This window comes from Ahaetulla prasina, chromosome 8, assembly GCF_028640845.1.
Source record: "Ahaetulla prasina isolate Xishuangbanna chromosome 8, ASM2864084v1, whole genome shotgun sequence".
NCBI classification, from domain to species: Eukaryota; Metazoa; Chordata; class Lepidosauria; order Squamata; family Colubridae; genus Ahaetulla; species Ahaetulla prasina.
Window position 1 is genome coordinate 60831566 of NC_080546.1, and position 23538 is coordinate 60855103.

Genomic DNA, 23538 nt, shown 5'->3' on the forward strand with positions numbered 1-23538 from the left:
CATCAACTTCTGTTCAGTGTTTAAAATAATTCAGATTTTTCCTTCTCAAAGACAGAGCAGTATATCTTTTTGTGTAGGTCGGAAGCTACCTTCATTGAGGAGATGTACTGTATATTTATACTTGTTAGCATGTAAACTGAAGGTTTGCAACCCACTTTCTCACCAAAGTAGTTGCAGTTATTTGTGAATTTCTTGATTTATAAAGCAGTTCTTAAATATTCAAAACCTATACCTTGTAACAGCTAATATCACTTCTCCTTTGTCTCAGTGGCTGTATACCATTTTCATTTTGTAAAAGCTAATTGTTTTATTCGTGGAGAGAAATAATTGCCCACTCTTAATTAGAATCTTACTTTCTTATGCTCTTCTTGTAAAATGGTTGAGGAATTCAAGTTTAGGTTTTGAGATTTTCCATTTATTTGTTGTAACCACATACACTGTCCTGAAATAGTGACTTGTTTGCTCAGATATATCATGCTTAAGAAAATTTCTCCTTCTGTTAAGACCTAAGCAGGCCTCTTTGCTAAGATCTATCTGTATACAATGAGACAAAGAATGAAGTTTTCAATTATGACTCCTTTTAAACTGAGAAAGTGAAGATAATTAAGATTGTATTGGCTTCTCCTTGCCAGTTTGACTGATTTGCACTTCCTATTATTGATTTCAATGTTAAAATGATTTTACTTCTTAAGCAAAGAACCTCAACTGTTTGAATTAATAAGGCTGGAGTTAAATTGAATAAATGGAACAGAAATTATCTGTAAAATGTTCAATATTCATATCAGCATAAAACAAGGTCCAATTCATGTGATATATTTCAATCTATAGTATATTCTATAAAGCTGTTCACTTAACCAAGATCCAAAATTAAATTTATGAATGAGTTGATCACTTACATTTCCCATATCTGTTTGATATTTCTAATGCAAAATAATACTTTTCTGATAATTATCCACATGATCAGATAAGGGTGTCATTTGTAGATCATATCAAAAATCCATAAAGGGGTGATTTTAGCACAGCAAGTACATGACAGAATAACCACATGGCACAGTCTTTCTTGTCTATGATCAGTATTAGCTATTATTGTGGATAAAAACATGTTTTGCAGTTTTAGCTTCAACATTTCTGAAGAATTCACTCTCTTGATTAAAGTGATGCCCAAAAATTTGTGTTTACAGTATTTTTGGGGAGACAGATACAGATTTGCAAGAACTTCAGGCATCGATGGAGCAGTTACTTCTAGAGCAACCCAGTGATGAATTTAGTGAAGAGGAAGAAACAACATTAAAAGCCAAATGCCTAGGAAATGATACAGAGGTGGAAGAGGATGGCAACAATTTCACTAGTGAAAGTGCTTTTAATGAAGAATGGCATTCAGGTATGCTTCGGTTCTGTAATTGTTTTATTGAAAGGTAAGTCAGAAATTGGTGAGTCAGTCTTCAGCTTGTATGATGTTTAAACAAAATTAACCTCAAGGACAAACCATTAGGACTGTGTTACATTTATCAAATCTACTAAGCAAGCATTTTATTTAGCATTAATTGAAGTAATGGGTACTGTATTTCTCCAAAAAGACAACTGAGCTTGAAAAGTAGCCCTATCATGTTTTTGAGTGCATGCGATCAAATTAAGCCCCACCCACAAAATTAGCCCTAATTAAGACCCCGCCCACCCTGTAGTGCAGGGAGTGGGGCGAGGCATACAGGTAAAAAATAAGTTAGGGTGGAGAGTGGGGTGGAGCTGCCCTACTTACCAGGCCTTGCACACCCCGACATCTGCCTCGGTTTCTTCTGCGGTTGCTTGCTGCCACTCGCACACATCACCCTGGCCTCTATTTTGGCTTCAGATACCTGCCAGAAGGCATCTGCAGCCGATAGCAGAGCTCTGGATTGATCCAGAGCCTTCTTTTTGGAGAAACATGGTAGCTTGAGCTTGAACTATTGTTGTCCATGTAAATAATTGCAAAATGGCCATTAAAAAAAGAATAGTGTTGTGCTCTATTATCGATTACCCATTACTACAGGTGTGAACAGGAATTTTCTTAAAATAGATCATACTGAAGCTCTGTCCAGTCTACCACTGCATATTTAGGACTAACATGTCAGCATCCTTCAAAACTATTTCTAATTTTATAGAGCAACAGTTTACAGGTAGAGAATGTCTTACCACATTTGACTTTGAGATTTGTGCAGTGTGGAAATTGTTGAAGGTGTGTACAGTCTTGTTATTTAATTGGATGCACAAAATAATTAAGACATTGGCAACTTTTTGAAACTTTTTCACTAAGATAGTGGGAAACAATTATTTTCCATTGGTAGAACTAATCTCAAATATTATGTCCCATTCTAAACAATTTAGAAAAATTGCTAAAGACTCAAAGAAGAAGATTAAAAGTTAAAACTTACAAAAAGAGATAGAAAGAACAGAGGATGTTTAGATGTTTAGATAGGGTAGAAATTCATTGTTCAGATACCTGAAAAGATGTTGCAAGTAATTCAGGACTTGTTCTTTCGCATTCCAAGTACAGGACATGGAATAATAGATTTAAGTTACAAGAAGTTAGAAGAAGTTAGATTTTGATTGACTGTTAGAAAAAAATAATTAACAGAGCTTTTAAATTATCCAAATCTCTTAATTGGATGAGTTTCAACAGAAAGTAGACAGTTGTCTGGATGCTTTAATTTGGATTCCTGTTCCGAGTGGAAGGTTGAATTCAGTGCCCTTCAGGGTCCTTTTCTGATCTATGATTTAATATTATAACATTTCTTACTTTCATTAGTGCTTTTTTATACTGAGGAAGCCTTTAATAAATATTATTTTGCCATTGCCATAGGGATAACCTGCCTTTGTTGATGTGTCACCAGAATTCCATTGTTGTAGGAATTACTTGAGATAACCAGCTGAAAAAGTTCTGATGAAATCAAGGCAGCATAGTTTGAAGAATATTGTTTTCAATGCATAGTTACCACCTTACAGACTAACAATTCCAGTGTATATGGTTATTAATGATTGGTTGTAATCAATGTTCATTAAATAGATACAAGATCTTGATGTGAATTAACTAATGCTTAATAAGTGAAAATGTGAATTGATTTTTTGTTTTTTAACATTAAATGCTGCTTGAGTTTGTGTACTCTTCTTTTTTTAAACTGGGCTTTTAAGTCTATGTACTTGAATGTCAGATTCCTCCTCCCACTCCCCACCCCCCGGAATGTTCTGTGCTTGCAGATGCCTAGACAAGATCCCTGTGGTTAATTTTTTTTACCCTGTGGTACATTGTACTCTAAACTTGATAATTTTGAAATAATAATGGTAAATGCAGTAGAAATGAATGTACATTGTAATTAGTTCTTAAAAGTAGTTGAATTTAAACCAATTTATACTAATTTAAATAAGATGATAGATCTTCAGATTGCATTGTTCCAAGACTGACTAGTGACTACTACAGGAGCCATGGTGGCGCAGTGGTTAGAATGCAGGATCGCAGGGTGACTCTGCTCACTGCCAGGAGTTCGATCCTGACTGGCTTAAGGTTGACTCAGCCTTCCATCCTTCCGAGGTCGGTAAAATGAGGACCCAGATTGTTGGGGATAATATGCTGACGCAGGAAACTGCACAAAGACTGCTGTAAAGTACTATAAAGTGGTTTATAAGTCTAAGTGCTATTACTGTTGCTACTTTGACACTTAGATATGCAGCCATATTATTTTACTGTTATATTTGCATATGGTCATACGAAGTTATAGAATATTCATAATAAGTCTTGAGTGTGCATATGACAATTTCAAAATTTAGACATGAACTGGAAAAAGGATAAAATAAGTTTGCTACAATAAAAATTGGAATGCTAAGATGTTTTCTCATGTTTCTTCATAGACAATAGTGATGGTGATAATGCCAGTGAATATGAGGAATATAATAGTGTGTTCAGTCATCTAGAAGAGCTGAGATGTAACCTGGAAAAAGAAATAGGCTTTGAAAAATTCATCAAAATTTATGAAGAAATAAAGGTTTGCAGAATGTTTATTACAAAGAAAATGGAGCAAAATTGTCATCTAGTAATAATGATCTCCTTTTTAATATGATAACTTTTTTAATAAAATTAAGCTAATATAGTTATTTTTCAAATGCGTTTTAACAACAATTTCTTAGGGATGCTCTAAGTAATTCATTGAGTTCAGGAGCTGGAGGCCCATTTATTCCTTGATAACTTCTGGTTGGTAACGTATCCTGTATGTCTTCTGCTAATCATTTTCTGAATAATATGATTTAGAGACAGTCCTTCATAACTGCTAACTTCTACTCCCCTTCCCAAATTTCCACTGAAAAGATAGCTTAATAATGATAGTTTCTACTTAGATTTTAGTTTTTAAAAAAAATTAGCAGATTTGGTGCCTTGTTGGATCTGGATGAGGAAAGTTTGTGATCTTATAATATTTTATTATGTTAAGTAGTACATTTCTACACCTTATTTTCTAGGCTATACATGAAGATGAAGATGAAAGCATTGATATTTGTTCAACAATAGTTCAAAATATTTTAGGAAATGAACATAAACATCAGTATGCTAAAATTCTCCATTTAGTAATGGCAGATGGAGCATACCAGGAAGGTAAGTATCTGACAAGCATATGTTTTCAGCATTGTTTTTCTGCTGACTGCCTATTCATGGTTAGCTAGTTATTGTGTACTATGCCGTTTTTTGTTTCATAATTGTTTCTATATATACTAGAAAGTTATATATTTTTAACTGGTAAATATTAAATATAGAACTACTTCTTTAACCTTTTAAAAGTTGCCAAAATTCTACTAGTTAATAGGATTCTATCCAGTAGTAATATCTTCAGCTTGGGTTTGCCCATTCTTTGGATGGAACATAGTCCAATTTGTCATACTACAATTTGTAATTGTACATTTTTCTATTTAATGTTTTTAATGGAAATTTTATTAGATGTATTCATATTGCAGAAAGTAAATATGCTAAAATATACAGCTTTTTGTGTATTATGGGTATTAATTTGGTGCAATGTTAATCTTGATCCTTTGCCTGTTATTAAAAGAAGCAAAAACAGGATTTTGCTAGTTCCTGTGATTCTTTCATAATTAATATGAAACAATTTTATAGATGCCTAATATTTAATACAAATTGAGTTGTATTGTTCCTAATCCCAAATATAGAACATGCAGCTAGAGGGATTTAAATTATTTAAAAGAAATAGACCAAATCAAAGAGAAGGTGGAATTGCACTATATATAAGAAATAACTACATATCTATAGAATTAGAGCACAACTATGATTAAAACTGCCTTGAATGCATTTGGGTCAATATAAAAGGGAGAAAATGACATTGCCATAGGTGTATATGCCACCCAACCAAACAGAGAGAATAGATGAACTTTTTGCTAGTCAGTTAACTAAGGTATGTAGGAAGCACATCACAATAATAATGGGGGATTTTAACTAACTTGACATCAACTGGGAGACAAACTCTGCACCAAGTGGAAGATCAAACAGATTCCTGAGAAACCTAGCAGACAACTCTGTCTCCCCAAAAGCAGAGAAGGGAACTAGGGGATCAGCCATACTGGACTTAATTCTCACTAACAATGATAGAAGGTGATGAACTACAGGAACCTTGAGGGATCATGCAATATTGGAATTCCAACATTATGCAAGCACAAGCAATAGAACAAAGTCTTGGACTTTAAGAGAGCTAATTTCAATAAACTTAAAGAGACCTTGGGAAGGGTTTCATGGATGAGAATCCTCAAGGGGAAAACAACTTAAGAAGCTTGAGAAACTTTGAAAAGTAGATTATAAAAGCACAATACCAATGAAGAAGAAAAATAACAGTTCTCAAAAGAAACCAGAATGGCTGCATAAAGAATTCTCTGATAAATTGAAAGACAAAAAGGACAAGTATAAAAAGTGGAAAGAGGGGCACAGAACTAAGGCAGAATATCAGCAAATAGCCCGAAGCTGCAAAGATGAAGTGAAGAAAGCTAAGGCTCATAATGAACAAAGGCTTGCGACAAAAGTAAAACATAACAAAAAAAGCTTCTTCCATTTTAAAAACAAGAAAAAAGTCAAGGAAATGATTGGTCCATTGGTAGGAGAAAGTGGCAAGAAGGTGATAAGCAACAGGGAGAAAGGAGAACTACTTAATTTGTTTTTTGCATCTGTTTTTACACAAAGGGAAAAAAACAGTCCAACCAGTGATGGGATTCTGCCGGTTCTAGGCAGTTTGGCCGAACCGTTTGTTAAATTGCTGGTTCGCCCGCCCCCTGCCCCTCCCCTCCCCACCATTACTTACCGGCCTGCCAGCACCGTTGTTAAATTGCTGGCTGGCACTCTCCTCCCCCCTGGGAGCACACGGAAGAACCGCTTGTTAAATGGCTGGCTCAGCCGCCGCATGCCCGGCCCCACCCCACCACTATTTATTGGCTTCGGAAGTTCGGAACACACCGAAGCATTTTAAATTGCTGGCTCGCCCGCCCATCGCCCCGCCCCACCACTATTTATTGGCCTCACTTGCAGAGTTTGCCTTAGGCATAGCTGTAGCTATCCCTATCCTTTCCTCGTGTCCCAGCCTTTCATATTTTTGCCGCCGCCTACCACTGTTTCCCATCTGGCCGACCCATCTCGGACTGACCCAGCAGCAGAAGGCAAGTACAGCTGAATGCTGCCCCTGGGGAAGTGGGACTGGGGAAGGTAGTGGACCTACCCCCATCCAAGCGCCTCACTAGCCACCAATCCAAGCGCCTCGCTGGCCACGTGGCCGCCAACCGCGGCCTACCCCCATCCAAGTGTCTCGCTGGCTAGCAAGAGGCTTGGATGTTAGCTGTCCCCCCCATCTATGCACCTTGCTGCGCTCCCGATCCGAGCGCCAAGTGCCACTCGGCTGGGGTCCGAGGCCGGGCTGGGCCTTGGGCGGAGGCGATGGAAGGCTATGCTGGGACGATTCCCCGTGCCGCCTGCCTTCGCGGAGCCTGACTTTGACCATGGAGCCATAGCAGCCGCAGCCCCCCGCTACCGTTGCCGCCGCCGCCGCCACACCCACTTGGCTTCTTGGCGGCAACAATGGAGCTGGGACCGGCCGCCGGGCAGCCGGCGCAACAGTATCCCCCCCATCCCCAGGCCCTGTCGGGCGGAGGTCCCTGCCTAGAGATGCTGCAAGTGGCCGAGGAGGCTTTCCGAGGCAGCTGCCCACCCCCCCGATCTATGCACCTCGCTGCGCTCCCGATCCGAGCGCCAAGTGCCAGGCGGCTGCCGGCCAAAGCCTGCCTGCCTGCATGCAAGCGTCTCTCTTGCCTCTCTAGCCACCCTACCCCATTTGGAGAAAGAGGGGGGCAGAAAATGATGAAGGAGAGAAAGAGAGATGAAGGATAGAAGGGGGAGAAAGATGAAGGAGAGAAAGTGGGGGGAGAAAGATGGAGAGAAAGAGAGGGAGGGAAAAAGAGAGATTAAGGAGAGAAAGAGATGAAGGATAGAAGAGGAGAAAGATTGAGAGAAAGAGGGGGGAGAAAGATGGAGAGAAAGAGGGAGGGAGAATGGATTTGTTCTGGTAAGTGGTTTAACAAGCATGGCACTGAAAAAGTGACTTACGACCGTTTTTCACACTTATGAACATTGCAGCAAACTGTCATTAGGGCAAAGAAGCTATGTTACATGACCACCTGGCCACGCCCACCCGGTCACATGAAGCACCGCAGTTGTGACATGAGTTACATGGCTATTAAAAATGCTGCAACAGGCATAAATGATGACTGGTCATAAGTGTGAGGACTGGTCAAAAGTGCGAGAACCTGTCAGAAATCACTTTTTCAGCCCTCTGGGTAGTCCCTATGTGCAAGGGACTACTCAGAGGGCTGAAAAAGTTATTTTTGACCTGTCCTTGCACTTTTGACCAGTCCTTGCACTTACGACTGTCCTCTCATTTTACGTTTTGCACTCTATCTTGTAACCATAGTGAAGAGAAGCAATTGTGAAATGAGTGACACGGTTAAGAATGCTGCAACAGGCATAAATGTGAAGATGGTCATAAATGCGAGGTCTGTTCAAAGGTGTCAGAACCTATCAGAAATCACTTTTTTCAGCCCTCTTGGTAGTCCCTGTGCACATAGGGACTACCCAGAGGACTGAAAAAAATGATTTCTGACAGGTTCTCACACTTTTAACCAGTCCTCACACTTATGACCAGTCATCATTTATGCCTGTTGCAGCATTTTTATGTGCATAGGGACTACCGAGAGGGCTGAAAAAAGTGATTTCTGATAGGTTCTGACACCTTTGAACAGACCTCGCATTTATGACCGGTCATCATTTATGCCTGTTTGCAGCATTTTGTGCATAGGGACTTCTCAGAGGGCTGAAAAAGTTATTTTTGACCTGTCCTCACACTTTTGACCAGTCCTCACACCTATGACTGTCCTCACATTTTACATTTTGCGCCCTATCTTGTAACCATGGTAAAGAGAAGCAGTTGTGAAATGAGTGACATGGTTGCTAAAAATGCTGCAATGGGCATTAATGTGAGGATGGTCATAAGTGCGAGGACCGGTCAAAAGTGCGAGGACTGGTCAAAAATGACTTTTTTTAGCCCTCTGAGTAGTTTCTATGCCCATAGCCACACCCACCCAGTCACATGACCAGCCAGCCATGCCTACCCAGTCACATGACCAGCTAGCCACACCCCAAAATAAGCCACGCCCACAGAACTGGTTGTTAAAAAAATTGAATCCCACCACTGAGTCCAACCTATCAAAAAAAGCACCTCAAAAAAAAAATAGATTAGGAGCACAAGTTAAAATAGGGAAGAAAACGGTAAGTGAACACCTGCCCACCCTAGACAAGTTCAAATCACCAGGACCAGATGGATTACATCCTAGGGTACACTGAACTATATATTTCAAAGATCCTGGAGCACTGGGGAACTGCCAGAAGACTAGAAAAGAGCTGATGTAGTTCCTATCTTCAGAAAAGGGGGAAAAATAGATCCAGGAAACTACAGACCTACAGCCTGACCTCAATGCCACGGAAGATTCTGGAAAAGATAATCAAATAATAAATCAGTGAACATCTAGAAGCAAACAAAGTAATAACCAAAAGTCAATATGGGTTTGTCAAAACCAGATCATGCCAGACAAACCTTTGACAAAGGCATTCTTTGACAAAGTGACACAGTGGACCAGAGGAATGCTGTCGATATTATTTACTTGGACTTCAGCAAAGCATTTGATAAAGTAGACCATAATCTATTACTTGATAAGATAGAAAAATGTGGGTTAGACAGCATCACCACCAGATGGATTCGTAACTGGCTGACCAACTGCACTCAACATTATAGTCCTCAATGGAACTGCATCTACATGGAGGGAAGTATGCAGTGGGATACCCCAGGGTTCTTTTTTATTGTGCTAAATAAATAAATTGATGCAGATCTAATATTGCACCTTGGTTAGCTTCTAAAACAGAGATGAAAGGTTGCAGAAGTAAAGGGGGAAAAGTACATGATGCTCCTACAAGTTAAATACTAGTCTTCTGATTGATACGTAAATGTTATATTTGGACCACGCTATTTATTAAAACTAGCTTTTCGTTCACATAAGTGAAATATATGTCTCTAAAACTTTAATATATAAAATAACATGAATCATAGTAAAATTAAAAATTAAATTGAGAAGACTTTAACTATAAAAATATAAGTAAGAAAAAGTTTTAAGTATGAAAATAGAAGATTTCTTATTTACTTAGTACTTTTTCATTATTTCTTGGAGGGTAGTGTTTGTTGTCTTTTACTAGATTAGCAGTTTTAAAAGTCAGCTTGCTAAAAATAGTTTTTCCCATAATTAAATATTTTAAAATCTTTCTTTGCAGACAATGATGAATAACATACTTTGGTGACATTCTAAGCAAAAGCAGGTATATGGATTTTATTCTGTAACAACAAACTGTACAACAAAAGTAACACCTTAATGGAACAGACTTAAACTCTTGTTGGTTGCAAGAAGAAAATGGAAAAAAACATGAGTCTTTTCATCATTTTATAAATATATGTTGATATATAGCTTCAATCCTTCAGTAACACATTGAAGACTGTGTTCTATTTATAATGAATGACAAGGAATAGAAAGACTGTCTCAGAAATAATTTACCATTTGAAAGTATCATGTATGAACAAGCACATGATCCAATAGCTATTTTTTTTCCTTTTACCTAAGCAGTAAAAAGGAACAAACAAAATAATATATTTTTGTGCTCCTAACAACCTTCTTAAAAACCTTGACTGCTATTGGTGGAATTTTTAAAGATGACTTTGTTTTCTGCAGAGGATGATCATTTTTCAGTAATGCTACTTGATTTTAAGTCCATACAACATGGAAATGCGTACATTTCCCTGAAATTAGTGGAACATTTTACATGCATTTAATATAAACTTTCTTTTTGAATTTTTCTGTAGAATGTGATTGTAAAATTATTTACAAATCTCAGTATTTATGTCATGATCGGTTTATCATTTTTCTCTTTGAAAACCCTCAACTCAGTTTCAGTTCAGTTTTTGTCAGCTTGCAGCATTAAGTGATTTTCCATTGTAAATCAAAGGAGCTTTCAGAATGAAGGTTTCTTGTTAGCGTACTATGTACTGTATGCAGCGAAGTCTGCTGCTGTTTTCATTCACCTGTAACAAGGCCATCCAAGCAAAAACAAATGCAGTATTGCTGTTGTTTTGAAAGTTAGATGCATATTCTACAGCTGGGTTGTTTAAAAGGAAGAAGCTGGATTTTTTTTCCCCTCCGCTTCTCACTGAAAAGTAATTCTTTAGTAGGGAGAGAGAGAATTTCTGTGAGATGATGAATCAAAGCATTTATAGTACGTAACAGATAGTATTGACCAGCTGAATCAGCTGTATAACAATGGTTTATGTTGAAAATATAATTCTGTATTTCCTCTCTAACAATGGAAAGTGGAATGTATATAAAGTATAATTAAATTTTTAAAGTAATTATAACTATATGAAATAAATATTGGAGATGTTATTTGTATGGATTTGGATTTTCTTAATTTATGCAGCTAATTAATTTCCATGTTTATATTGCAGAAAAAAGAAACAGAATTAAAACATATTTATATTTTGTATTTTAAACTAAAATTTAGTTTACACTTCAGGCAATTACAAAGAAATATATACATATCTTTTATGAAAATAAATGTAGGTTCCAGATAGCAAAAGGCAAGAAGCTTCCTTGCTGATGATACAATATGATCATTAGTTGAGGTAGAAATTGCTTTCCATGGAACGTTCCCTCCATAGACAATGAACAAAATCTATAAGAATAGACAATTTGCTGGATTTAAACTAACGCTCAAAACAAAATGATAGAAAAGAAAATGTAAAAGGCATTGTATATAGTTTTCTCTTTATCTGTTGAATATTCCCTGCCTGCAGTTTTAAGAGGCTCACAAAATAGATAAATAGCTGCTTTTGCATTTGAAAGTAATGTAAGCAAATTCTTATTCATTTAAATAGAGGACTAAGTACACTTGACATTGAACCCCAAAACTAGAATGTTATTAGTTTTCTGTGGATTCTACAAAGGTTTATAAACAGATTGACTTTCTAATTAACTGACTACATAAACAGATGTACATTTTTTAAAAAAATTATACTGTCTCAGAGGTAATTTATTTGATACTTGACCCTTACAAGGAAAGAAAACATTAAACAATTTACATGCATCTTAACAACTCATACAGTCTTTATTGTCAATTGCTAAATCCTTGAGCAGGGAATGATATGTGTCTAGATCACATCTATAAATAGATCTATCTTTTCGCTGCCTAATTTTCCCTGATCATAAAATTGTATTTTAAATATTTCAAAGGAAAGGAAAATACAGAAATTCTGCATGTAATAATTTGGTCTTAGTCAGCCTGGGGGAAATCCTGCTTGTACATAGTTTTGCCTTGTCCAAATTGTGTTAATGTATCACAGCCATCTTAGAACTACTGCCTGCCATTCTCTGTAAAATTCATACTATATAATCTCCCTTTGCAGGATAGGACAATCCAGATTCTCTTGGAATTATACACAGATAAAGAGATTACACTTAGCCATGATTAGTATTGTATTATACCGTGTTTTCCCAAAATGAAGAACTCTCTGGATAATAAGCCCAATCGGGCTTTTGAGCACATGCGCTAAAATAAGACCTTCTCTGAAAATAAGGCCTTTGAAGCACCTGCACAGCTGGTCCCACCATTTCCTTGGGGGGGAGGGAAGGGGGGAACATGTGCCACATGCCATCCACATGGAACAGCCTTGTGGAGGCCACTCCCACAAACCCAGTGGCATGGCCGGACCGATGGCACAGTGCAGAGTCCTGGGAAGCATGGCTGGAAGCGCATGCACAGCCGTAGGGGCGAGCAGCTGACAAACGGCTGTGTTGTGGCTGCTGCTGGAAGTCCTGTCGCCTTTGTGCCAGCCATACACTTCATTGACTGCCAGTGCCACTCACAGGCAGACCTGGCCAGGAGAACAGTCTGCTGACAAGCAGCTGGCGAGCACTCTCCTGAGGTATCCCCCGCCACCGCAGCCTTGCTCATCATTGGACTTGCCAGCTCCGATGGTTGCAGCTCAGTGCCACCCCACCCACCCCCAGGTATGGCGAGTTCACTCCTCCTGCACCTCAAAAAAAAATAAGAGTGCCCGGAAAATAAGGCCAAGCGCTTATTTCAGGGGTCAAAAGAAAATAAGACCCTGTCTTATTTTCAGGGAAACACGGTAGTAGAATTTACAGAGCAGTAGCAATTGCTGATGGTGGAAGCATATAGAAGGAATAAAAAAAACCCTAAAATCCTTATAGTTTGAAACATAAATTCTTGCTGGGCATTCTTGAAAAGCGGTAAAAAAATTATTTGATGGTTGTGCTGCAAATACCTCAATCCCAAATATTTCATATTAGAACTATATTTTCCCTGAGACACTGGGCTGGTTAAGGAAACTTTCTATTCTCAAATAGCAAGGCATGCAAAGGAAGCAAGGCAGCCAATCAGTGTGAAATATTTCTTTCTTTAGAAAAAGATCGCTGAATTACTTATTTTAAGTTTTAAGCAGCATTATCAAGCCTAAGCATAGGTGAATAGTGGTAATACCAATCAACTCCAGGAGTAAGAAGGCAAAGAGATATTTCCACTGGAATTTGCTTCCCTCATTCATGCTGGCAGGGGAGGTATGCTGCAGGCCCCTCCATCAAGGAATTCCAGTTGGCAGGATCCAGGAGAAGGGCCTTCTTTGCTGTGGCTCCTATTCTTTAGAACCTTACTTTGTGAGGTGAATTTGGCTCCCACCCTTCTGCAGGAGCCTGAGGACCTGGTTCTGCCAGATGGCTTGGGGCCCTATTGAGGGAAAGTCACATTGGATGTGGTTCAGAGGTGGTATTCAGCCGGTTCAGCCCAGTTTGTGCGAACCAGTAGCGGAAATTATAACTGGTTCACCACACTGGCAAATACCACCTCTGGCTGGCTCCACCCCTGCTCGCCCCACCTGCCTGCTCCACACACCACACCATGCCCTATATATGTTGCCTTCGCCATGCGGCCCAGCTAATCGCCTCACCCATTCTGCTCACCAAAGCATGCCGCCCACTTGCCCTTTGCCTCGGGTTGGGGCACAGGGACGCGCCATTGCCCGAGGCCCCAGAGCCTCCCCTGACTCGCTGTTTGCCTTGGCTGGGTTGGGGAACTCACCATTCCCTGGCTCTGACCTTTCCCGGGGCCTTCACCTCGCACGCTGCCCATTCGGCCTTTACCACGCTCACCTTCGTCCGTGCCTTGGGGCCAGCAAGGCTTGGCTGGCGAGCCTCCAGCTGCCTGTAGTTTTCAGCTGCATTCCAAGTAGTTCCGCTGCAAATCTGTCCCTCAGGCCGTTTTCCTAGCCAGGTCTGGCTGCAAGTGGCACCAACAGGCAATGGGGTACGGCGTGAAAAACAGCGCAGCGGTGACAGGACTTCTTCAGGCCTCTTTCGCTGCCGGCTCGGTTCTGGCTGGCAAAGAGGCGGCAGTTGCAGGCTTCTTGCACTGAAAACTACTGAAAACTACAGGCCAAAAAAGAGGCCTGAAGAAGTCCTGTTGCTGCCGCCGCCCTGCAGGAAAGTTTCTCTGCAGCTGCAGTTTCCCGCTTGCTGGGGTTCATGGCCTTTTGGCAACTATCCAGTTTGATGTGCAGCAGTGGTCTGATGCCTATTCTTAGCTTTCGGTAGCCGTCTTCCCATGTGATGGTTGATCTCCATTTGTCTAGCCAAGGTGGCCCAATATTATTGACTCAGTCATTTTGGGAGCTATGACGAATCGGATGAGCTCTCAGTGGTGCCCCATCTCCAGTCTAATAAGTTATGTGACCAAGGTGGCAGGGCCCCCGCCTATCAGCATCCCATTGATCTGTTCAAAATGGATGGGGCATGCTAGGGGTCTCATGCCTATCCCTAGCTGTTGGACTATGGGGAGGCTGATCAGGCATCTGGTACAGCCAGTGTCTATGATGACCTCTACTTCCCCTTGGGCTCCCATTTCTGGCACTACAATCTGAGTTTTGATAGTGAAGGGGTGGATTGCTTCACTTACCATCGTGTCGTCCTTGCTGCTGCTCCCTTTGGCGGAGTCCGGAGGGGTTTCTCTGGCTGGAGTTTCTCATTCCCATTTGGAAGGAGAGGAACCTCAACAGCCTGTTTGGTGATCCTCTCCTTGTCCAGTGGCTTTCTCGGGGTTCTTTTCCCCCAGGTTGTGGAGGGGGTCCGGGCCTGAGGGACTGGCCCAGTGGCCAGTCACTCTGATGCTCTGTGCTCATGCTGACCGCATTGGTAGCACTTGATAGTCCTGGACAGCGGGGTTGCAGTACATCAGCTTGACTGGAGTTTGGCAACCCAGAGATGATCTTATGGTTGGCTTCCAATGGGGGTGGATTTCCAGATCCATGGCCACTGTGGTGTTGTACCAGGCTTGTATACATTCTGGAACTCCCCTGATGCCGCAGGCTTGTCTGAGATCTGGGTCAAGGGCTTATTTGAAGTAGTAGACGAGGAGGCATTTAGGCCAGTCTCTCAGTTTCCCGGCCAGCCTCCGGCATTCCCACACTAATTCTTTCGAGGGTCAACCTGCTTCCTTCAACACTTTGATCTGGGCCTCAGCTTCTATCTGGTGGGCCATATCCTCAAACCGGTCTTAGAGCAGTTGGACAAACTCGTCTGCATCTTCTAGCTCCAGGGCTCCCTCATTGTGCAGTTCAGCTATCCACTCCGCTGCTTCTCCTTCATTCATGCCAACAGCAATCGCTGAAATCATGTCCTGATTGGTCTGATATTGGTCCCCATAGCGATCAATGTGGGACCAAACCTGACTGAGGAAGTAGACCAGTACCCTGGAGTCCCGTCAAACGTCACTCTAAACCGTGGAAGAGGAACAGCTGCCAAGGCTGATTGTGGGGCCGCAGTCGGCAGTGGGGCCAGTGCTGGCAGTGGGACCAGAGCTGACATCCATTGGTATTGAACCCACCCCTGGCCGGGGTAAAAGGCCCAACCAGGGGGGATCTGGTCAGCAGGAGGCAATCTGAGGACCAGTGGCTGAGAGGGGTGTTCGGTCTTGGCAGTCCCAACAGTTGTCCTTGTAGTGCCAGATTACATTGGCTAGCAGGTCTTCCTGCAGCGCTGCTCTGACCCCAGCAGGAGCTATTATCGTGGGAAACCGGGCCTGACGGGAAAGGCTATGGTGCGATCCATTTCATGCTGAGTGAAACGAGGCCAATGATCCATTCAGTGCCACTGTGGTCCCTTGGACCAGAAAGTAGAATGTGGGTTGAGCCAGAATCCAGTCAGGTGGGCCAGTAGTAGGAGGTTGTACAATGCTGCCCATGCTGAGTTGGTCGAACTGCTCTTGTAGACCTGCCAGCAACTGGCTTTGCGTTGGCGGTGGAAAGCCCCATTTTCAGGAATTGCTGAGATAAGCCAGTCTTGGTGCTCTCCATTCGAGGGGTCTGCTCCACTCTGCTCAACCCCATCTGCTGTTCCCGCAGCATCGCCCTGGTCAGTAACTCAGGGCTATGTGTCTCCAACAGCCTCACCTCACAGAGAGGGATCCAGTTGAGTGGCTTGCCAGTGGGCCAGGCACTCTGTTGATATTCCACTTCGGCAGCCTCAGCTGCCTTTACCACAGATTCGGAAGGGGAGTAGAGGGTCTCGACATGGTTCATCGAACCTGGTGGTTCCCTCTGTAGTCTCCGTTCTCTCCTCCATCTTATTTATTTATTTTGTCACAACAATATATATATGCATATATATATGTGTGTGTGTATATATATATATATATGTTTTCTGAGGTTTTCGCGGGTGTTTGTATGTAGGTCTTTGGTTATTCGGGTTTTCTCCCGCGTAAAATTGGAAGTGTCTTGGCGACGTTTCGATGAAGTCTCATTCGTCATCTTCAGGCTTCAGCTTCGTGCTTCTGGGAGCAATGTGTGATTGCAGCTGTTTCTTCCTTTTAATTGCTAGTGGGGGTTTTGAACTGATTGGGTGGGAGCTTGGCTGTGCTCTGATTGGATGGGGTTTTTTTTTTGCTCTGATTGGCGGGGGGTGTGTCCTGTTTGGGTGGGGGCTTGGTTGTGCTCAGATTAGTCTGAGTTGCAGGGGGCTTTGAGCTGGTGAGCTGCACTGCTGCTGTTTGGCTTCGTGGTCGTGCTACATCTTCGTAGTGGGTGTCAGTCTGCTGCAGGTATGGATTGGAGGGGTTTGAAATGGCTAATGTTGCAGCTGCGGTCTGGCTTCTGGTCCTTGGTCATGCTTCCTGATCAGTGTGGGTTTGGGTCTGCTTTCTGGGTGGATGTGTGGTGTTGACATCCTGTGTGGACCTCGTGAGTGTGGGTCTGGTGTCATTCCTCGTGTTAAGGACTCGTTTGTCAATAAGGGCGGGTTTCCAAATGGCTGGTAGGCGGGAGGTATCATCTTGTTTGTTCATGCTGTGTGGGCGTTTTTCTATCTCGATGGCTTCTCTGATTATTCTGTTGTTAAAGTGTTCAGTTTTGGCGATAGTTCTGGTCTTTTTAAAATCAATATCGTGTCCTGTGGCTTTAAGGTGTTGGACCAGGGAAGAAGTTGGTTCCTCTTTTTTGACTGAGTTCTTGTGTTCTTCAAGAACACAAGAACATTGAAGAACACAAGAACTCAGTCAAAAAAGAGGAACCAACTTCTTCCCTGGTCCAACACTTTAAAGTCACAGGACATGATATTGACTTTAAAAAGACCAGAACTATCGCCAAAACTGAACACTTTAACAACAGAATAATCAGAGAAGCCATCGAGATAGAAAAACGCCCACACAGCATGAACAAACAAGATGATACCTCCCGCCTACCAGCCATTTGGAAACCCGCCCTTATTGACAAACGAGTCCTTAACACGAGGAATGACACCAGACCCACACTCACGAGGTCCACACAGGATGTCACCACCACACATCCACCCAGAAAGCAGACCCAAACCCACACTGATCAGGAAGCATGACCAAGGACCAGAAGCCAGACCGCAGCTGCAACATTAGCCATTTCAAACCCCTCCAATCCATACATGCAGCAGACTGACACCCACTACGAAGATGTAGCACGACCACGAACACGAAGCCAAACAGCAGCAGTGCAGCTCACCAGCTCAAATCCCCCTGCAACTCAGACTAATCTGAGCACAACCAAGCCCCCACCCAAACAGGACACACCCCATCCAATCAGAGCACAAAAAAACCCCATCCAATCAGAGCACAGCCAAGCTCCCACCCAATCAGTTCAAACCCCCACTAGCAGTTAAAAAGGAAGAAACAGCTGCAATCACACATTGCTCCCAGAAGCTGAAGCCTGAAGATGACGAATGAGACTTCTTGGAAACGTCGCCAAGACACTTCCAATTTTACGTGGGAGAAAACGCGAATAATCAAAGACCTACATATATATATATATATATATATATATGTATATGTATATGTATATGTATATGTATATGTATATGTATATGTATATGTATATGTATATGTATATATGTATATGTATGTTTTCTGAGGTTTTCGCGGGTGTTTCTATGTAGGTCTTTGGTTATTTGGGTTTTCTCCCGCGTAAAATTGGAAGTGTCTTGGCGACGTTTCGACGAAACCCCATTCGTCATCATCAGGCTAGGTGTTTACAGCTTAGTGCTTCTAGAAATGATGGCAGCTGTTTCTTCCTTTTAACAAAATTTTTTCTCCTAGAAATACGAAGCTGTAAGCACCTAGCCTGATGATGACGAATGGGATTTCGTCGAAACGTCGCCAAGACACTTCCAATTTTACGCGGGAGAAAACCCGAATAACCGAAGACATATATATATATATATATACACACACACACACACACACACACACACACACACACACACACATATATATATATGGGTCCTTGAGTGGCACAGGCTGCTAAGACTGTTATTAACAGCAACTGCTTGCAATTACTGCAGGTTCAAGTCCCACCAGGCCCAAGGTTGACTCAGCCTTCCATCCTTTATAAGGTAGGTAAAATGAGGACCCAGATTGTTGGGGGCAATAAGTTGACTTTGTATATAATATACAAATGGATGAAGACTATTGCTTGACATAGTGTAAGCTGCCCTGAGTCTTCGGAGAAGGGCGGGATATAAATGCAAATAAATCAAATAAATAAATAAATAATAATGCATCACATAAAAAGATTATATAGTATATAAACATATATATGAGGTAATATAAGGAAGTATAAGTATATATATATATATATATATATATATATATATATATATATATATATATATATATATATATATATATATATATATATAAAAGAAGAAAAAACAAGCAAACAATAGGGCAAGAACGGTAGGCACGTTTGTGCTCTTATGCACAAAGTCTTATGCATGAAGACTTCTCCGAGTCTTCATGCCGCCTGGTGTTGGGTTGGCGTTTGGGGCTTAGGCCCCGGACAGCACCTCGGAGATCAAGGAACTAGTTGAAATTTTAATGGAGATTCAAGTTAATGTCAGGGTTCCAAGTAACACCCCCAATGAAAGAAGATTCCAAGGCCAGAAGTTCCTCAAAGTTCCATTTTATTAGAGATGTCATATTGGCACATCTGGGAAAACCAGAATCTGAAAGCATCCAGGTTTTCCCCACCCAAAAGAGAGTCCAAGTCCCTTTCCCTGCACCCACGTCCATCATATGGTCCAATCAAGGCATCGTCACTCCAGGTGCAGGCAGGTGCAGGCAGAGTGTCCTCGACTATCAAAGAAAAGATTGTTATTATGGCTAGATATCTCCACCACTCCATGCAATTCCCCCTCCCAGTTTCCCACAGCACTAAGTGTGGCAACTCTGAAGAGCCAAAGAAAAAGATGGCTTCCAGGGCTGACAAGAAGTCTGCCACAATGAAGGAAATATAATTGGACATAACTATTGCTTAATACTAATAGAGTGAAAATTCAGAAAAATTATTTAACTAAAGGGAAAAAAGGAAAAGGAAACAAGTTGACATCTAAAAGTGTTTCTAGAAATTTCAAACTAAAAAATGAGGGAAAGCATTGAATTTGAAAGAATAGAAATAAGGAATATTGAAATTTGAATGGTGAGCAGAGATTCACAAATAAAAAACAGTTCATTATGAACGTGATTTGTTAAAATTATATTTTGTAATTTTATTGATAAGCATATTCTGGGAGTCCACATATCTGAAAGTTGCCAGGATTGAAAAAGACTGGAGACTTTGGTTCAAAGAATTTAAATTACTAGGAAAACACAGGCATATTTTGGTAGCAGTACCCCTCTTCCTCTAGTACCCTCCTATTTGAGATTAGCTTTGTTTAGGTATTCAAAATTCTTACATAATTATAAATAGATAAATCAAGAATTTTCAGTTTGTGATTCCCTTCCCCCAATTTTAATAGAATTTGTGTGAAACCCCCATGATATAAAACCAATAAGCTCCTCCCAAGTAGTAGTTAGTATGACAGTTACCAGTTTAGTATCAAATGAGATTCTTAGACCCTTTTTATTTCCTTACTACAATATCAGATGGCTCATAAATTTAACAAATAATCACTATGATTCTGCGACATCTCTGCTTGTAATTCAATCTGTTGTGCATCCTTTCTGCCAGCAACTGTCCACTGCCCTAGCCTTTGACAAGCAAAATAAATAAGCATAGCACTTGCTCCAGGGGGAATCTGCAAGGGAATCAACAGTACCAAATAATAGGCATAACTGGGACAATTGAAAATTTGCCCCTTTTTGCATGTATGCAAAAGGGCAAGACTTCAACCACCCAGTTATGTTTCTCATGTGACACTGTTGAAGCCCCTACAGATGACCTTGACTTGATTGCTTCAGGTTAAAAAAACATGCCACATGTAGCCATGTGAAAAAGAAAGTATACCCTCTTTGAATTCTATGGTTTTATGCACTGTACATTATGACCAAACATCTCCACTTTGGTCTCATCTGTCTAAAGAACAGTATTCCAAAAGTCTTCTGATTTATTCAGATGTAACTTTGCAAATCTAAGCCATGCTTCCATATTCTTTTTAGAGGTTTTCTCCTGGCAATTCTTCCAAACAAACCATACTTGTTCAATTTTTTTTTAATTGTACCATCATAAACTTTTAACATTTAACATGCTAACTGAGGCTTGTAGTGTCTGAGATGTAACTCTTAGATTTATTTTTTTATTTTATTCTTTCCAATTTCTCTTGAACATTGCATGGTCTGCCCTTGGAATGAATTTACTGAGATGTTCATTCCTGGAAGATTGGCAATTGTCTTGAATGTTTTCCATTTGTAACAATCTTCCTCACTGTGGAATGATAGATTTTAAATTGTTTGGAAATGTCCTTATAACCTTTTCCAGATTGATGGGCGGCAACAATTGCTTCTGTAAGATCATTGATATCTTTATTCTTTGGCATTGTATTAACACAATCCTCAATGCTGGAGACCAGCAAACTCCTAAAACTGGCTTTTATAGAGGTAGTCACACTCACTGATGATCAATTGATCAAGTGCACTTGATTAGTAGCACAGAGCTGCTACTTAGCTTCTTCATACCTATGGAAGCAATAAGGATATACTTAGTTTTTCACACATGGCTTCTCCATTTTGCTTTTCTTTTTGTAAAATAACTGATGACATGGTGTAATATATCATGATGTTATATTTAAGAATTACTGAGGACCAGATGATTTTTACTATGTCCTGATATGTAAAACCATAGTGTATTTTCCTTTACACATGACTATAAACTAAATTTTCAGATTGTAGTCTATCCTGTGTCTATTGTGCCTTACCAACCAAATGTCTTTGTCCTCACAGACCCGTTCCCTTATTTTCAGATTTTTTATTGTCAATGCTTGAGTTTGTTTTCTTCCACTGTGATCAAAGATGGGAGCATGTGGCATATAAGTTGTAATATGTTTATACACATAACAAAGTGATATCACAACTGCCATTTCTTTAGCTGGTGCTGACCTTCTTACATACTAAGGTCATCCCAAGAACCTATGATATCCTAATGTATCACTGTAGTATGTGTGGATCCAAGACAAAATGGAAATTTTGTCAATACTCAGATTTTCTAAGTGCCATCCAAGATTTTTTTGTATTGCACTCAGTATGGCGATTGCTGCTGGGAACACTATGGCTGGTTTATTTCATAATCTTTCAATTTTGCGTCAAGTTTGAACCACTTTGTTTCTTTCAAAACCTTAATGCTTTTCAACATCAAAACCTTAATGCCAATGAACTGGGGGGAGGGAAGGGGGAAATAGAATGCAGAGATCGTGAGAGCATGGAAACCATCAAGGTCACCACTGCAGGTGCTTGAGAAAGAGATGAACTGTTCCCATGACAAAAGGACGTCTCGTAATTGGACAAAATGATCCCCCAGGGATGGGGAGAAGGGGAAGCTATTGTTTAACTAGGCAGCATTTGTGCGGGAGAACCAGACCTGCGTTTGTTTCTTCAGTACCAAAATGGTGTATCCAATAAAGTTTTACTTTTGGGAATTCAAATCTCCTGAGAGTGTTTCCTTGTGTTGGGTTCGCTAGTTGAAAGTTGACACTTTGACTTTCAGATCTAGATCTCCTCCAATTCTGCTATTCTACTGTCTCTGGGCATTGCTACATCAACTTTCTTCTACTCAACCACAGTTAAATATTGTGCATTATGGGCCAAAACCCCTTTTCTAACCTACACCAGTTTTATTGTATGTTATCCTTGTTTTTCAATAATTCAACTATAGCAGGTGTTGGCAACCTGTGGCTCTCGAGCCGCATGCAGCTCTTTGGGCCCCTTGCTGTGGCTTCCTGCTGAACCAGATCCCACCACTGGCTGGCCCCGCCCCTCGCCCTCCCCTTGCCCTCCCCTCCCAGTCACTCCTTGCCTGAGAAAGTAAGGGTGACAGCAGCGGATGGAGACTAGCTCCATATTCCAGGGCAGGAGCGAAGCAGCCCTGTACTTGCCTCTTCTTCCAGCCTTTGTTGGTGCTACACACACCTCGGTCACTTGGGGAGATGCCCTGAATCACTGGCCCGATCCAGCTGCAGCCGATGGGCTCCTGGAGGAGCAGTGGACACTGTCTCCCCCATTGTGAAGTGTGCTAAATTTAATGTGGAGAGAAAGTTGGACATCTCTCTGAGCGACTGAGGTGCGTGCAGCACCAACAAGGGCCAGAAGAAGAGGCAAGTATAGGGCCATTTCGTTCCTGCTCTGGAATATAGAGCAAGTCTCAATCCGCTGCCATTGCCCTTACCTTCTCAGGCAAGGAATGACTGGGAGGGGGAGGGGAGGGGCCAGCCAGTTATGGGTTCAGCCGGCAGGAACTACAGTGGGGGGACTAAAGAGCTTCATTTATCTGGGAACCTGAAATGACTCTTGATTTAAATCATATGGTAAAAAGCACCCAAAAAAGAAAGAACATCAGCAAAAAACAAAAAAAAACCCCAACCCTTGCCTGTTTTTGAAAATGGTTCAAGAGGGAACACAGAGAGACAGAGACAGAGACAGAGACAGAGGGAGAAAGAGAGATGAGAGGGAGAAAGAGATGAGAGGGAGATGAGAGAGATGAGAGAAAGAGATGAGAGAGGTGAGAGAGAGCGGAGAAAGAGATGAGAGGGAGAGATGAAAGAGAGGGAGAGAGATGAAAGGGAGTGAGAAGAGAGATGAGAGAGAGAAAGAAAAGGAGTGAGAAAGAGATAGATGAGAGACAGAGAAAGAAACCCATTTCCCACAGAAAATACTGGAAGACACAACCTGGGTAGGCGTGGCTGGGGGATCATATGACTGGGTGGGAGTGAGTGGCATCAAGTTGGCCACGCCGACCCAGGTTTTGTGGCTCCCGGTGTTTTCTGTGGGAAACGGGTCCAAATGGCTCTTTGAGTGTTTAAGGTTGCAGACCCCTAAACTATAGAAATGAATCATATTTAAATAGTTTTATTTTCTATCCTCTGGCC

At 41.3% G+C, this 23538-nt stretch overlaps 1 protein-coding gene across 8 annotated transcripts in view; it reads left to right on the forward strand.

The window, feature by feature from the left end:
• Positions 1 to 11040, forward strand: part of NEK1 (NIMA related kinase 1) — a 111298-nt gene extending 100258 nt beyond the window's left edge. For all 8 annotated transcript variants that reach the window (XM_058192545.1, XM_058192548.1, XM_058192547.1 and 5 more), the window contains 4 exons: positions 1182 to 1381; positions 3880 to 4013; positions 4483 to 4615; positions 9881 to 11040. In XM_058192545.1, coding sequence (XP_058048528.1) covers positions 1182 to 1381; positions 3880 to 4013; positions 4483 to 4615; positions 9881 to 9894 — 481 coding nt within the window. In that variant the 3' untranslated portion in view covers positions 9895 to 11040. The remainder of the gene's footprint in view (positions 1 to 1181; positions 1382 to 3879; positions 4014 to 4482; positions 4616 to 9880) is intronic.
• Positions 11041 to 23538: the final 12498 nt, after the last annotated feature.